Source organism: Rhinolophus ferrumequinum, chromosome 6 (genome assembly GCF_004115265.2).
Source record: "Rhinolophus ferrumequinum isolate MPI-CBG mRhiFer1 chromosome 6, mRhiFer1_v1.p, whole genome shotgun sequence".
NCBI lineage: Eukaryota > Metazoa > Chordata > Mammalia > Chiroptera > Rhinolophidae > Rhinolophus > Rhinolophus ferrumequinum.
In genome coordinates, this window is record NC_046289.1 from 30,953,452 (window position 1) to 30,969,159 (window position 15,708).

The 15,708-nt window shown below is 41.5% G+C and overlaps 1 protein-coding gene and 1 non-coding gene across 2 annotated transcripts in view; one reads left to right on the forward strand and one right to left on the reverse strand.

The window, feature by feature from the left end:
- FNTB (farnesyltransferase, CAAX box, beta) overlaps window positions 1-15,708 on the reverse strand; it is a 54,763-nt gene that overhangs the window by 11,339 nt on the left and 27,716 nt on the right. Inside the window, exons 5-9 of the mRNA XM_033107319.1 lie at window positions 14,525-14,671; window positions 14,338-14,421; window positions 10,075-10,161; window positions 4,822-4,951; window positions 1,897-2,029 (exon numbers count right to left, since the gene is read on the reverse strand). Of these exons, the coding sequence (XP_032963210.1) occupies window positions 1,897-2,029; window positions 4,822-4,951; window positions 10,075-10,161; window positions 14,338-14,421; window positions 14,525-14,671 (581 nt within the window). The remainder of the gene's footprint in view (window positions 1-1,896; window positions 2,030-4,821; window positions 4,952-10,074; window positions 10,162-14,337; window positions 14,422-14,524; window positions 14,672-15,708) is intronic.
- TRNAT-GGU (transfer RNA threonine (anticodon GGU)) lies at window positions 2,456-2,529 on the forward strand. The gene has a single exon. It is a non-coding gene; the product is annotated as a tRNA-Thr (tRNA).

Below are 15,708 nucleotides of genomic sequence, written 5' to 3' on the forward strand. Positions count from 1 at the left end.
GTTCATCTGTTTCTTATTGGTTTAGATGACGTTCTCAAATGAAAGAAATTAGCCTTTCATCATTTGTCACAAATATTTTTCCCACCTTGCTACTTATTTTGTTTATAGAATTTCTCTTTTTGTAAAATAATCGTTGTTGTTTTTCTTTATGCAAGAAATACGTATTAATTACAGAAAAATTAGAAAATGCACATAAAAAAGAAAGAAAACAAACATCATCTGTCATTTCACAACCCTTCTATTGATTTTTTTGGAGTCAACTCTTCACTGAAACTAGAATTATATACATACTGCTTATGTATGTATATCAAACCTAACTTTGATCACAGTATATTCCGAATATCTTTCTACATTGCATCTCCTTTCAACTCCCAACATCAGTATTTTGCCCACTGCTCAAAACACTTCCCAGAACCCTGCTTGGTCCAAGTCCACTGTTTCTGAAAAGTGGGTGAGTGTCACGCCCAGTACTGGCCTTCTCCCAGGCAGTGAAAAAAGCTGGAAACACCAAGATTCACAGACAACCTTTTCCCCAGGCAAAGCTTTGAATGTGCCTAGTCCTCCAGAACTTGTGCTACAATAAACAAAATGTCAACCAGGACCCCCCTTGAAGACTTTGGCAGGTACTGCTCCTGTTAGAGCTCTCTCCTGATTTTCTTGGCCACGGCACAATGACTGCATCTTATCCCTGCCAGGCACAGGTTTGTGAAAGGCTGATGGTTTTACCAGGGGTTTGACCTCACCAGTTTCAATAAAGAGATCACTAAAACCCCAGGTTATTTATGTTTAGAAAATGTTGGACTCTGGGAGAATTCCTGACTTCCCCACTATAGTGGTCAAGCCAGAGAGCGTGCAGGCTCGAGAGTCAGGGGACTGACATGTCTTAATGCCGAGGGGCCCCAGGCCAGGAAATCTCAGGACAGATGAGAAAAGAATGGGAGGACAGGACAGAGGCTCTCTTGACTTCAATTCAGTATCAAAAGTGGCTACAACTCAAATGAAATTAAGAAACTAAAGAAAGAGGTTCAGAAAGAACAGCCAAACAAGAAGAAAACAGTGTGTGTGTGGCAGAGGGTGGGGGGGCAGTAGAAAAAAATCTAATCTACATTTGAGCAATTAATTGCCCAACTACAAAGTCCAAACAAAAGCTTTCCTCTGGACCAAGGGATCTCCCTCCAAGAACAGATCAACACCCAGCAGGGCAGCCATAACTTCCCCTCTGCCATTGGCGCCCTCAGAGACACCCTGTTCTCACACTAAATAAGAAAGATGATTCAGGAGTCAGCAGGCTGTCTAAGATTTCAAGAGATAATAAGGGACGGCTCCCAGAAGCTTTGCTTACTCTCTAACTGCCTTGGTTTTACACTCCCATTTGAGATGCCACAGAAATGAACGTGGGTCTTGCCATCCCACTGGTGCAGGTGGAACAAATGTGCATTTAGGCTTCTTCAACAAGTTTAAAATACATTTCTAATGGCAGCAACTACGCAGCCAGACAGACACAGTGGGTCTTTCCTCTGTGAGTTCTCGGCCCCTTTATGCAATTGCATTCTTTGTCACTGTTGTGACCATGTACACGGCATGGGTTTTAAGTTCTGATGTGACAAATACGGAATTCTGCATTGGAAACCCAGCTTAGGGCCATCACCATGTGGCCCAGGACAGGCACCCGCCTCCTTTCAGCCACAGCCAGTTTGAAGCAGCCATGATACCTAAACTATTGGAACTAACTCCTAGTCTGCACGTGCATGCCTAAGGTAGAAGGTTCCAGGCAGGGCACTCAAAATCCAGGACAGACAGAGCTTATGTCACCCTCTCTGAAAAAGCACTCTGGCTTCCTGAGTTGGTTAGCAGCCGAGGGAAATCACCCAGCCCTCGCCAACAGCTCTGGCTTACCTTGCGCGTGCAGTGCCCGGTGGAGCAGGGGTAGGAGCCCCGCCTGCCAGAAGGAGTAGCAGCCATCCACCAGCTTGTTGCAGCGGCCCTGAAATCCACCTTCAAAACGCATCTGCCGGCTTGTCACCCATTGCTGAGAATGAGACAGAGAAGGGAGAGGCAGTTGTAAGCTAAAAGAGACACAGAATCCAGCAAGACAAGATCTCCAGAGGCCGATCTTGGGAGGGAGAGTTCCTGTCTCTTAGTTTCTTGGTGCTGTGACTTCTCACTTCCTTCTCATGGCCACAGATGCAGAGTGGAGCATTTAAGCTAACCTTTCCAGGCAACCAGCATTGATCTCTGATCTGTACCTAGCACAGAGTTAACGACCTTTTCCCAGGCTCCAAGTGGGTTCTGGTGCTGAGAGAATAAAGCGGCCAAGCTGGCTTGTAAGCAGACCTGCACATGTCTCTTAATAAACAAGACTTAACTAGGAAATTTAAGGCAAGACCACCAGGGGCTCATTTCTAATCACCATCCCTGCTCAGGGAAGTTTATTAAAAGCAGATCAATGGAGGGTGGCTAGTTAGCTCAGTTGGTTAGAGCGTGGTGCTGGTGACACCAAGGTTGTTGGTTCAATCCCCACATGGGCCCCTGGGAGCTGCACCCTCCTTAAAAAAAAAAAAAAAAAAAAAAAAAGCAGATAAATGGAATTTTGTGCTACATCTCATCAGATGATCTCAAACTGTTCCTGACTTTTACTTGGCTCCTGAGGAAATTCACCCTGGGTCTCTTAGCAAGTCACTCACAGGCCTGGAAGCTGACGCCATTAGTCCCAATGACCAGTGATGGCTTTGTCTGGTCTAGCCTCTCTGCTTCTCCAGGGAACCTGGCTGGCTGATAAAAGAAAATCTTTTACTTTGAACCTGTAAAGTGGCTCCTGATGTCACTCAGTGGTCACCCATGATATCACCATTCCTTGCTTATCTCCAAGTTTTCTAAACACACTCTACTATTAAGATCAAGATAGTCACATGGGTTGGGCCTCTGGCAATGAGCAGAACCAACTGGCTGAGCAGATAATGACATTTCCATCTCCCTCCCAGACCTCCAAGGTAGCTGCAGCCTGCAGCCATGAGCTTACACAGCTGCCTTACCAAACTGAACGGTACAGAGTAGGGTATTTCCCCTGTACCTAGACGCTCACTACTCTGAGTTCCTGAAAGTAGTCACTGAGGACCCTTGTAGAAAGAGGCGGGGGAAGGGAGTTTCCCAGCCCTCTTTTAAATTCATGGTTGTAGAGTTTAGATTATATGCCTGTTCAAGGCAACACCCACCCATAGAGAGTCATAATCCCAAATTCTTAAGAGAAAGACATAAAAAGTTGCACTGCCAATGCAGGCAGTAATATATCCCTGGTCAGTCTTAAATGAACCATGTTTTCGGGATGATGCCCTTTAATGAAAGTAAGCTAAGCATTAATCAAGAAAACAGTCACTAGAGTGGGAAGTCCGTTCTTCATTTTTACTTACCCCAAAGATGAAATGTTTTTAAGCCAGACTAATTTTTTCGAGTGCCTAAGCTCATGGGTTTATTCTCATGACTACAGGCCGGAACTCTGGTAGCCCTTCAGATGTGGGTACAAGTTCTCCCAAAGCAAATGGAGGGGAGGGAGTCGTTTGGGTAAAAAGGACACCAACATTATTTGAGCACCTACTATGTGCTAGGCTGTTTATATATGTTCTCTTCTTTAACTTTCAAGGAACTATTATCTCTATAGAGGGGGGAAAAATCGAGCTAAAACATTTAAATTAGACAATTCTCCCAAGGTCAAATGGCTAGAAAGTGGTAGAGACTGGGTTCAAATCTAGAATGTTGTGTTTGTAACTGAGGCATTCACTAATTATATTCTTTATTTCTGCCTGGGAGATAGAACTTTTATGTTTCATGCCTTGTTAGTAATCATTTTAGTGGATTTCAGAGTCCAGTGCACAAAGTTGGCCATTTCAGATGAACTTTCAAGTCTTTAAGGACCTTCAAAAAGCGTGTGCTATCGGAGGCTTCCCAAGGATGAGGACAAAATGCTGCTGATCATATGTCTACAGAGAACAATAGAAACTCTCTTAGAAGCTCACAGTGAGTCTCACAACAGCTCCTATGATAGGAGCCTGACACCTGAACTTGAGGAGAAAAGATGAATGTCAACTGTAGTTCATTTGCTTTGAGATCATAGTCAGGGAGTAAATGCTTCCTAGAGACATTTCCTTGGTGGCTGTGGGTGTATGTATATTTGTACACAAGGTCTCCAGGGATAATTTAACTACAGTGACTCCCTAAAACTGACTGCTTTCTGAGTTCATTCTGAGTATTGGTCGGGAGCTTGGAGTCCAGACATACATGCTTGGGCCGTGTGCTCAATGTATTTACCCAACTCTGCCCAGCTCATTTAAATGTAGTTACTAAATGTTCACATAGCATGGTAGGTCATAAAAACTTGGCTTCAAAATGCCTCCAAGTTCGTCTCAAAACTTTTTCTCTTAGGATATTTTTTCTAAGACACAGGATAACCCCTATTTTTAAGCGAATGAAGCAACACTTTTCTTGGAAGTATGAGGAAGGCAGGTACTGTAGCTCATACAGATATCTGAGGGACTCGTGAAGACTCTGGAGTGGGCCTAATTCACTATGCAGAAAGTTCAGAGCAGGAAGATGAAAGGCAGGAAGAAGGGACCTGAAACTGAGAGCAGATGTTCACGCCTTCCACTGTCTCAGAACTGTGCTGAGCATTCCAGCAGCTCTTATCTGTAGCTTCGTTACAGGACTTTTAGTTTGGGAGCTCAAGGCAGGAACTGTTAGCCCCTCTCACAGCCAGACCTTCACCCAAAGCCTGCCCAAGTAGTCACATCACCAGGGGCCTGGCAGGAAAACGGATCAACAGACACTTACCAATAAGCTCTTTAAGTTTAAGGACCGTTCCTTCTTGAGGATGACCAGTGCAGCCAGGCCACAGAAAGTATAGCCTCCATGGGCTTCCATCCCTGGCACCCCACCAATTCCACCTTCCCAATTCTGACACCTAGGAGAAGATTGAGAAAAGCAGATTAAGGGGTCAGTGTCAACCAATGAACAGCTGGGTTGCGTGGATGGGTACAGGTGCAGGACCACCCTGGACAGAGAAGGATGAGTTCATTTAGATTATGGCAGAAATCATCATAACTATGAATAGAAAGATGCCAACTAATTAACTTTGGAAGTGCCTTTTCCTCAAAAAAAAAAAGGAAACTCAGAAATCTACTGAGGCATAGTACCTACCTCAAATCATTACTTTTTAGAAAGAAGTTATAAAATCATACATGTAGTATTAGAACCGTCAGGTTAAAATAAAATAGAAAAATAACTGCTAGCTCTGGTTATCTTTTAGTACAGGTCCATTGCTGATCACAGCAGAGTCCAAACCTGGCTCCCACTCCCTGGACAGACTCTGAGCGTCCTCCGTCCCCCAACACCGCCGCCACCCAAACACAGACACTCCAAGTTTCCTTTCCAGTGCATTTGGCTACATGGAGCACAGAAATAGCTCAAGTTTGAAAGTCCTGATGAGTGAAGAATGCGCATAGACCTTTTACAATTTCTTGTTCTTAACTTTTCTTAACTTACCTTTGAAATGTTTTTAATTAAAAAAACTCAAATGGTATAAAAATAATGAAAAGTAAGTCTCCTGCCCACCCTGGCTTCCTGGTCCCTCTCAGCAGCAGTGACCACGGTCAGTTTCTGTGTCTCAGTCTCTCTCTCTCTACACACACACACACACACACACACACACACACACACACAAATATTCCACTTTCCCTCCCTTTGTTTTTACACGCATGGGAGCAACTTAGTAAAATTCTTTGGGAGTGTCTTCTAGCTCAACATAATGAATTGAACACAAGAACCCAGTAAAATAAAAGCAAAGGAATTTAAAAAGGGATAAACCCACAGGGTAAAGAGAATAGAGAGGATGTGAATAGAGACAGGAGATAACAAATTTTGCTAGAAAAGGAGAGGGAAGTAACTGATTTAACAGAATAGAGAAACCTAAACCAGCCTCAGGGTGGGGGTTGGGAGTGGCAACAGAAAGCAAGGTGATTTACTCCAATGAAAGGTCCAGGGATGAGAGAGCAGGTGCCTCTGAAAGTAGGATGCATTTAGACAAAGTTGATTGGTTGCAAATTTATAAGAGTCAGTTAGACTTCCAGGTACCCAGTCAAAGTACTCAAACCCAGGAGAAGATGGGAGGTTTCAGGGCTTTAATCAAGTAGATGGGAATTCCAGGACATCCAGCATAGGCTGAAAGCAGGAAGGACATGCTGTACTGAGCAGGGGGATTAAGTGAGAGTCTACGATGTGAACACAAACACCCACAACCTCTTTCCCTACTAGTGTTTCACACAGCTGGCTGTCAACTTCATACCCCAACCAGGAATATGGAAGACTCTTCTCTAGGGAAACTCATAAGCTCAAGGAAAAACTCCTACAGATATAGATATATGAGCGGTCCCCAATGAATGGCTGGATCCTAGCCCACCCTGGCATACATAGCTCCTTAGCAACTTTTGACTCCTAAATATGAACATTTGAGCAGTCTCTAATATGAAAGAGAGAGACCCAAACAAACAAACAAAAATAAATTGGAGAAAATAATGTAGGAAGCATAAATAAACTTTTTAAAGTTGTATTTTTAGATAAAATATTATATGAAATAAAAACACCACAAGTATAAAATATTCCTGAAACAAGAACAGGAGAGAGTATTCTTTTTTTATAAATAAGGACAAAATAAGCTCTGGAAAATTTTAAATAGAATTGCAAAAATAAAAACTCAACAGAAGGTATTAGAAGATAAAAGGTAAAACACTCTCTCAGAAAGTATATAAGAAAGATTAAGATGGAAAATAGGCAAATATGTTTGAAAAATTAGAGGGCCAACCATATTTACAGGATAGTATACAAAGAGCCAATACAGAAAATGGAGGGGAAGGAATTATTAAAGAAATAACATAATAAAGTTTCTTGGAACTAAAGGAAATGCAATCCCGATCAAAGATACCTGCTGAATGAACAGCACAATGAATGAAAATATATCCATATCATAGTTCATTGGCATAAAGTTTCCAAATAGCAAGAATAAACATTCCAAAAACTTATAGGGAGGGGCACAGGGTGGGGCAGAGAAAAAGAGAAACAAAAGAAAAACACACAACAGATTGGGACTACAATGACATTGGGAGGCAAGAAAGCACAGTGATTACCAAACAGGTTTTGGTCACTTAATTTCTTTATATTTCAGCTTAATATCAAACCCAATATCCCACCATGTAACATATAAGGAAACTACGACATGTAGAAGGCACAAAGCTAATAAACGGCAAAACTGGGATTCAAACCCAGGTAATAGGAGTTCTACATCTAGTAAGTCCCTAACAATCCAATCCTGCAAATAACAGCTCCGGACAAAATACACAAAACAACTTCCAAGGGCTCAGTAAACTGCAAAGAAGGCAGGCAGATTTGGGTGATGATTTGAAAGTTGGAGAGTCAGTCCTGTCCTTCCTCCACCCTATTCCTGGTTTTCCCTGAGAATGGCGACAGGGGACCAGTAGTGGCAACGGCAGACCAGGGATCAGGGGCAGACACCTGAAACTAACAGAAAGCCCACCATTTTTCTGGCAGGAACCAGGCTGATAGAAATTGGGGAGGAATCCTAGAAAGAGGAGAGCCAGAGAAGGAAAACCCCAATTTCTGTGTTTAAACTTCACTCAGATTTCTACCTGACGCCTGAATCACACAGGCATTGGGCAAACCGAAAGGTGCGTCTGACCAAGAACTGATCTGAGAGCTGAGCCACTGCCCCCTGAAGGTGTGACAATCTACAGTTTGCGTCTAACAAAGTTGACTACCTGCTAAAACAAAAGCATCAACACTCTTTAGAGCAATCTAACAGAATCCAGTCTCTACAACAGAACATCACAATGTCCAGGATACAATCCAAAAATTACTTGACATATGCAGAACCCGGAAAATGTGACATACTAACTCCAAGATACTCAGATGTTAAAATCACCAGACAAGAATTTTAAAGCATGTATTATAATTATATATTTACTCAGTGAAGAAAAATACACTTATAATGAATAAAAAGATGGAAATCTCAACTGAGCAACAGAAAGTATAAAAAAGAACCAAACCCAGGCAGTTTAGCTCAAAAGCCTATATACTTTCAATCTCTAAACTACAGCTACCCCACTACTGACTATTACATAGCAAGTACTCAGTAAATGTTGATTATTATTATCAGCCTTTTTTTAATTAAGACTTTATTTTTATAGCAGTTTTAAGCTTATAGAAAATTTAGCATAAAAGTACAGAGAGTTCCCATATACTTCCTCTCCCTGCCCCCTAGCACACTTTTAAGAAATTACTTCAGTTTTATAGTTTTTCTTATGTAGATCTGGTACATGTTTTGTACATAACTATATATAGATATATAGATATAGATATATTTATCAGCCTTTTTAACAATGACACTGGAAGCCAGAAGATAATGGAGCAATGCTTAAAAATTCTGAAGGAATACAATTTATACAGTTTCCAATTTAGAAATCTCTAACCAAATAAACTATCAATCAAATGTGAGACTAGAATAAAGACAAATATAAAATCCTAAAAATGTATCACCCAAGTGCTCTTTTTGGGACCTATTGGAGTATGCACTTTATTAAAATGAATCAGTGAACCAAGAAAAAGGAGGACAAGGCTTCAACAAAGGAGAGAAGTGAAGTGAATTTCATGCTGAAAGGAAGCTTCTGGATGCCTGCTGTTCAGCAAGCTGAGAGCAATCTGTCCAGGAGGACAGAGAGCTCCAGGTGGGATAACTCAGAACACACAAATGCACACATGCATACATGTACACGCACACAAATACACACACATACACACAAAAGAGAATCGATACATTACCTGAAGTGTTTGACTGTATTGGGAGTAATTTTATAGCTCTGACAGAAAATATGGGAATGAATTCATGATACATACATTTTTTAAAAAGAGGTAATGATTAATCCTAGGAAAATAAAAGTTATATGAAAAAGTAAATATGATCATAGTGTATCATCTGGTTTAGCTGTAAATTATATTTTCACAGTACTAAGTACTACTTTAATAAAAATAAAAATGTAAAAAATGAAACAATACAGTTTAGATATCATTTCATAATAGTACATGTGTATCTACCTTTTGCTTGCTTTTTTTAAATTATGAAGTATTTGAAGCATCCATCCAAGAAAGTATAGCAAATAATATATAGAACATAAACATACATGTATCTAACATCTAGCTTTGATTTAACCATATATATTTCAGGGTTTGTTTGTTTGTTTGTTTGTTTTTATAATATTTTAAAGAACTGAACAATTACAGATACAGTTGAAGTCTCCTGTGGAGATGTGTAGACCTCCCCTATCTCCTTTCCTTTGCTCTCTCCCCAGATGTAACCATCATCTTGAAGTTGGTGTTTATCTTTCCCATGCATGTTTTTATATTAGTATGTTTGATTCTTCTCATAAGCAATATAGAGCTGTTTTGCATATTTAAAAATTTTTAGTAAATATGCTGATCGTCATATTTTCTTTAACATCCTTTTTTTTTCACTCAACATTGTTCTTGAGACTTATCCATATTGAAACATGTAGCTCTAGTCAATTCGTTTTAACTGTTATATTATATTCCCGTGTGACTATACCAAAACTTACCCACCTCGTGCTTATGAACATTTAACTTGTTTCCAGCTTTTTATAACAAGCCCTATGTTTGTCTCTTTCATGCACGTGTGTGAGAGTTTCTGTAGGAATGGAATTATTGGATCATCAGCAAGGGCTACTTTGAGATATTATCAAATTGTTCTCCAAACTGGTTGAATCCATTTAGACTCCCACCATTACTATGTACCCAAATTTTTGATCCTGGCCAATCTAACATTAAAGAAAGTTTGGAAAAAAAAACCTTTTAAAGCATTTTTGAAAAACACACAATGCTACAACCCTAACACATCTCTTGTAATTTTATATTCCCTTCTAGTCCTTTTTCATTTCCTTTATTTTTCAGAAGTCTTGACCACCTGCTGTCTTAGAGGTCAGGACAAATCCCAGCTTCTCTCACCTTGCTATCCATTCAGCAGTGCCCTCAAAGAGGTCTGGAGTGACGACGTTGGTCAGAGACGCTACCGATGCGGCACAGTATGCACTTCTGGAAGGACAGAAATAGAGGGGTAAAGTGTTAAGCTTTGAGGAAGAGCCTAAATAAGGCTTGCTGAACTTCTTGGGTGGATTGCTCTCTTTGCCTAGTAAGCTGTAATCACCTCCTGTCCTCACTCTTGGCTCACGGTCCATCCTCCTGGGTCTCCGACTGAGAGGTTTGACATTCTATTTGGATAGAGTTGCTCACAGCATGGCTTCAGTGAAAGAACATGACATTCTATTCTCCCTACCTCCACATGGTCAAATCTACATCAGAGGAAATAACAGCCATATCAATTCATGTCAAAAGTGAATTTAACTCTTCTTTCAAAGACATATAATGGTTCCCAAAATTCCATGGTGTCATTCAGGTATTTCTGATATGCTCATTCACTCAGATGTCAGTGCTGTTTTAGATCCAGGATTTCTGTCTGCTGATGGCATGGACAGATTGAAGGTTAACCATATTTTTTCTGCAACTAACACATTGCAAAGCAGGTCACGAGACACTAATGGCTGCTTAGACCAGACAAGGGACAGGAATAGATACGCCCACTGAGATATGTCCCTTAGGCCTTTAGGGAGAGAAAAGAGCTTTGATTTCAAGTACTCCAACAGTACACACACACACTTCTAAATGAAAAAGAAAGGGCACATCTTTTTATTTTTTTAATGTTATCCTACTAGACTTGGAATAATTCTTGCCATTTCATCCTGCCAGCCCTAAATCTTCTCAGGACACATTTAATTTTGGTTTCTCCCTCTATTAGGGAACACATCTACAAACTCTCTTTTCTTCCCCTCTACAGTCTTTTCAAATACCCAGCATCTCAGCTCCAGTTTATGTTGAAGACAAAAATTCTAATTCTGCTTACAAATCCGTTTTTCTAAGGCCTCCTAAGAAATAGAAAAGGGAGAACAGAGAAGGGTCTAGTTTCAATAATATTCAATACACACATAATACTAAGCCAGACTTACTGAGATATTCCAAAGAACTCTCTGCAGAAGCTGCGAGCATTATTATCCTACCAGCATTTTCATCAGCCTGCTGGCCAAAGGCACAGCGGAGACTGAGTTATGTCAGCAGGCATCAGAAGCATGCAGGAGGCCTACATGCCAAATGTTATCAGCTACCAAAAGCTAACTTCGAAGGTCTGGTCTAATTTCCTTCAAGTCTTGAGCCTCTCAAAGGGGTTCAAAAGTATTTGCTCTTGAATCCTAATGTAACCTCTGAGGTAGAGAAGTGGCCAAAAATGTAGTTTGCCTCTTATAAATGGAAGAACTGAGAGGGGTTGCCAGAAGCCATGAGTCCTAGATCTCACACTGAGGTGGGGAGGGAACAACATACATCTTTCGGGTGCCGTTTCTTCCTCTCTCCCTCCATCCAGCCATCACATCTCTCAAATTTGTCCACTACTCTTCATCCATGGTGTTGTCACTCAAATCCAAGTCACCATTACCTGGATCGATTTCCTCCGGGCCTTACTAAAACGCGACCATCTAGTCACTGCAACTAGGAAACTAATAAGAAAGTCAGAACACATCACTCCCTACTTAAAACTTGTCAGTGGCTTCCCACGGCCCTTAAAATAAACTCCAGGCTTCCTAAGATTTCAGGGCCCTTCAGTCTATTCCCAGCCTGTCCTTCCAGCCCCAATTCCGGTCCTTCACTATCCACCAGGTCCTCCACACTTCCGTAACACTGAACTTCTTTCTTGAACACAATCTATGCTGTCACCTGGTATGTGATAAAATACTAAAGCAATTTTGCCCGTGGTTTACTGGCTTTTGCCTAATAAGCTCAGGAAGTTTGAAGAGCTACATTTTAAGACTGTGTATACTTGGTTGGAATAGCTATAGAACAGGAATGAAAATGTAGTGACTGTAAATGGAAAAGAAATCTTTTTACCTTTTCCTTAAGAAGCATCAACGCAGTACTGTACACTGCTTTTCCTCAATAGTTATATTGGCTTCGTTTCCCTACACCGTGTTAGAAACCAGACAACAGGTCCAAAATGGAGCCGCTTATGCGAAACCAATACTTAGTTACAGTTTCGGCGCTCCCAGAAATGGAATCTTAAACCAGTCAGTCCATCAGGAATTGCCTGAGCAGCACTAGTGAGGTCGTCTGCCTGATAAACTTCTGCCAGGCCCTCAAAGAAAGGAACCTTGCAATAACCAACCCGCTGTTTTGCCTGGTATAACTTCCCTGTTCCTGCTCCTTTCTGCCTATAAACGTCTCTCATTTTTGTATAGTTCCTTGGAGCTCCTTTCTATCTGCTAGAATGGATGCTGCCCGATTCAAATCCATTTTTGCTCAAGTCAACTCTTAACATTTTTAATGTGCCTCAGTTTACCTTTTAACAACAGATAACTGAGATATTGTGATATACCAAATATGTATTTGGTCTGCTCCCCAGTTCCTGGCACAGAGCTCCTAAAACCCTTGGAATTTTCTGAGTGTGATAGGGCAGTCTTTTGTGTTAGGTTGGTGCAAAAGTAATTACGGTTTAAAAGGTTAAAAACAACTGCAAAAACCGCAATTACTTTTGCAACAACCTAACATTTTATAACAAGCCCCAATCAACCATCCTGACTTTGCTAATGAGGTGACTCCTGGAGGATGGGGGCTGGTTGCCAGAGGAAGAACTATGCGATTAGAAGGTTGGAACTTTCCGCCCCTCTCCAGAGGAAAGAGCTGGAGATTGGGTTAATCACCAATGGCCAATGATTTCATCAATCATGCCTACGTAATGGAACCCCCCATAAAAATCCTAAATAAAAGGGTTTGGGGAGCTTCTGGGTTGATGGACATATCCATGTGCCTGACAGGAGGGTGGCGTACCCCAGCCTCACAGGGACAGAAACTCCTGTGCTCTGAATCCTTCCAGACCTCATCTGGCTATTCATTTTTATCCTTTATAATACCTTTAGAATAAACCAGTAATAGTAAAATATTTCCCTGAGTCCCGTGAGCCATTCTAGCAAATTATTGAACCTAAGGAGGAAGGCATGGGAACCGCTGATTTATAGCCAAATCAGGCAGAAGTGTGGGTAACCTGGGTATGCAATACGGACGATCGGCGTCTGAAGTGGGCGCAGTCTTGTGGGACCAAGCCCTTACCTGTGATATCTGTCCTAACTCTGGGTAGTTAGTGTCAGAACTAATTAATATGAGGGAAAAAACCACGTATTTGGTGTCAGAAGTGTCACGAGTAGAGAAACAGTTTTTCTGGTAGATAACTAGTCTAATTTTTTGGTTTGAACAGACAGGTCACAGATAGAAGAAAATCCTTCACGAAAGGCCTCTGTAGCCTGGTTACCTACTTTTATCTGCAATGTGTTTTATGCTCTACAACGTTCATATTTTTTTCTTCCCCTGTATTTTCCAACCAATGGTGAAGCCAGAATGTTAATCGACTTGTGTAGAAGCAAACACATTTACAAATAGACAAGAAGATGCTTTGATACAGAAACCATAAAAAATATATTTCTTAGATGAAGTAATAAGAATTTGGTATAAAATCTCAATGATCCACTGCTGTTGAGAAATGACTTATTCAATGAATTCCCTATATGCTTCATAACCAATCTCCTGCCAGGTTAATAAGCTACTTGCTAGGTACATCAGACAATTCTTGAGTAAAATAATAATTTTGAGCCAACTGGTTCCAATCAGTTAACGCAAGTCTATTTCACTGCACTCCACTAGCCGATAAGGGTTTCTGCACCTCCCAAAGCAATTCTCACACAGGTATTAAACATCTCATGATTTCATTAAATTCATTCACAAAAGATTTACTAAATCCCTACTGGGCTTTCTTCTCCCTTATCCCAGAGAAATGAAAGATTATATGACACTATATAGTTATTATATATTCTAGTTTATCATTTTACACCAAACAAATGTATTTTTAACTTTTAAAACAAAAGTATTTGATTTTGTGTGTCTTACTTATAGTAATGTTTTGACATTTACATAAAAGAAGTCGAATGGTAATGACACCTGAGGACATCTGTATCACATCTGCAATGATTACGACACTGTGTCACCAACATGTCATTCTGTGTGTCGTTCTGTGACAAAGCAGCAGCTTTGCCATGTTGTTCCTTGGGTTTGGCATCTCTAATGGCGGATAAGCTCTAGAATCTACTGATGCAGCAGCCTGAGAAAAACCCCACTCACCTCACATCCACCTCACCTCCAACGTGCATGAGAAAAGAGCCATCAGGTTGCTTCAGCGAGTACAAATACTGAAGAAGCTTCTCTCTGAGAAACAAAGGAGAGACAGGCAGGAGATGGCAATGGTCAGTGCAGTGTCAGCAAGCAGGGAGCCCTTCTGCGTTTCTGTCATCGCTGGCTTTGGCTGTACCTGTTAATGACGTCATAGGCCTCCTCGGTGCCAATGATGCATAGTGCATTGACTGCTGCATATGTGGGTGCAAGGTGTGGGTGCTGGCCAGGTCCCCCTCCAAAGCCACCTTCTGGGCTTTGACACAGCTCCAGGAAATGGCACACACTAAGTACACAGCCAAAGGGAAAAACAAAGTCAGAGAGCATTCATTTCAAAACACCAAATTCCGCCAGAGTCCATGCCTTTCCAAAAGTCCCCCAGCCCTCTCATAAGGAAAAAAATTCTCTTCTCCCACCTATTGAATATATAGTGAAAATAGGTAACCCCTGCAAAGGGCCTAACTCTCTACCCTGCTATCATCAGCGTTGTATGCCCTCCTATCTGAGTTTTACAGTTAAGCACTTGCCTAGCCATGAAGCAAGGAACAGAAGGCCGGGCAGAAACAGACTTTCACAGAACTGGGGGTAAGGGTTATTATGCTTCTTGACCAAATCTTTCCCATACTTTTCACTCAATTTGCCACCTTGGATCTGTGGTACCAGCCTCCTTCTCCACGCCTTTGGGGTACCTCCCAAATTGTGCCTAAAGCTATGGTGGCACTCAACTGCTTCTTCCCACACGAACCACCCTGGTCTAGATCCATCACCTAAGCCTACTAAGAATATCTAAAGAGATGCCGTCTCATTCCCATTGCCACCTAAGCCCTAGCACACTAAATGATGTTTATTCCTTCAACCAACAAGAAACAAACTTCTATGGAGTCTGCCTCCATGGTTAGGAGAACCATGCTCACCTCAGTTGTGGCAAACTTAAGGCCTGCGACTCATATCACAAAGAATGCATCCCAGTCTGTGGGTTCTGGGAGAACTTTTCACACTAACCCACAGAGGCTCCAACGCCCTCACTGAGGAAACTGTTTAGTGGGGGTTTGCCTTCAAGCCCCCGCCCTCACGCCTGGCATCAGTTTAACCAGAAGCCACATTCTTGGTTCAGGTGAAACCAAGAATGTAACTTGTATTTGACCAAGGTCCTCTGAAGTTCTCCAGAAAGGTGTACCCCGGGAAAGTCCTGGTTATTAACTTGTGTCCCCGTGACTCAGCTGGGGTCACCGGCTGAGGACAGGCCTCCATGTAAGAGAACAAGGTGCATACCTGTGTCCTTATAGTGCCCAGGTAGCCTTCTTTTCCTGGACTCTTTTATCT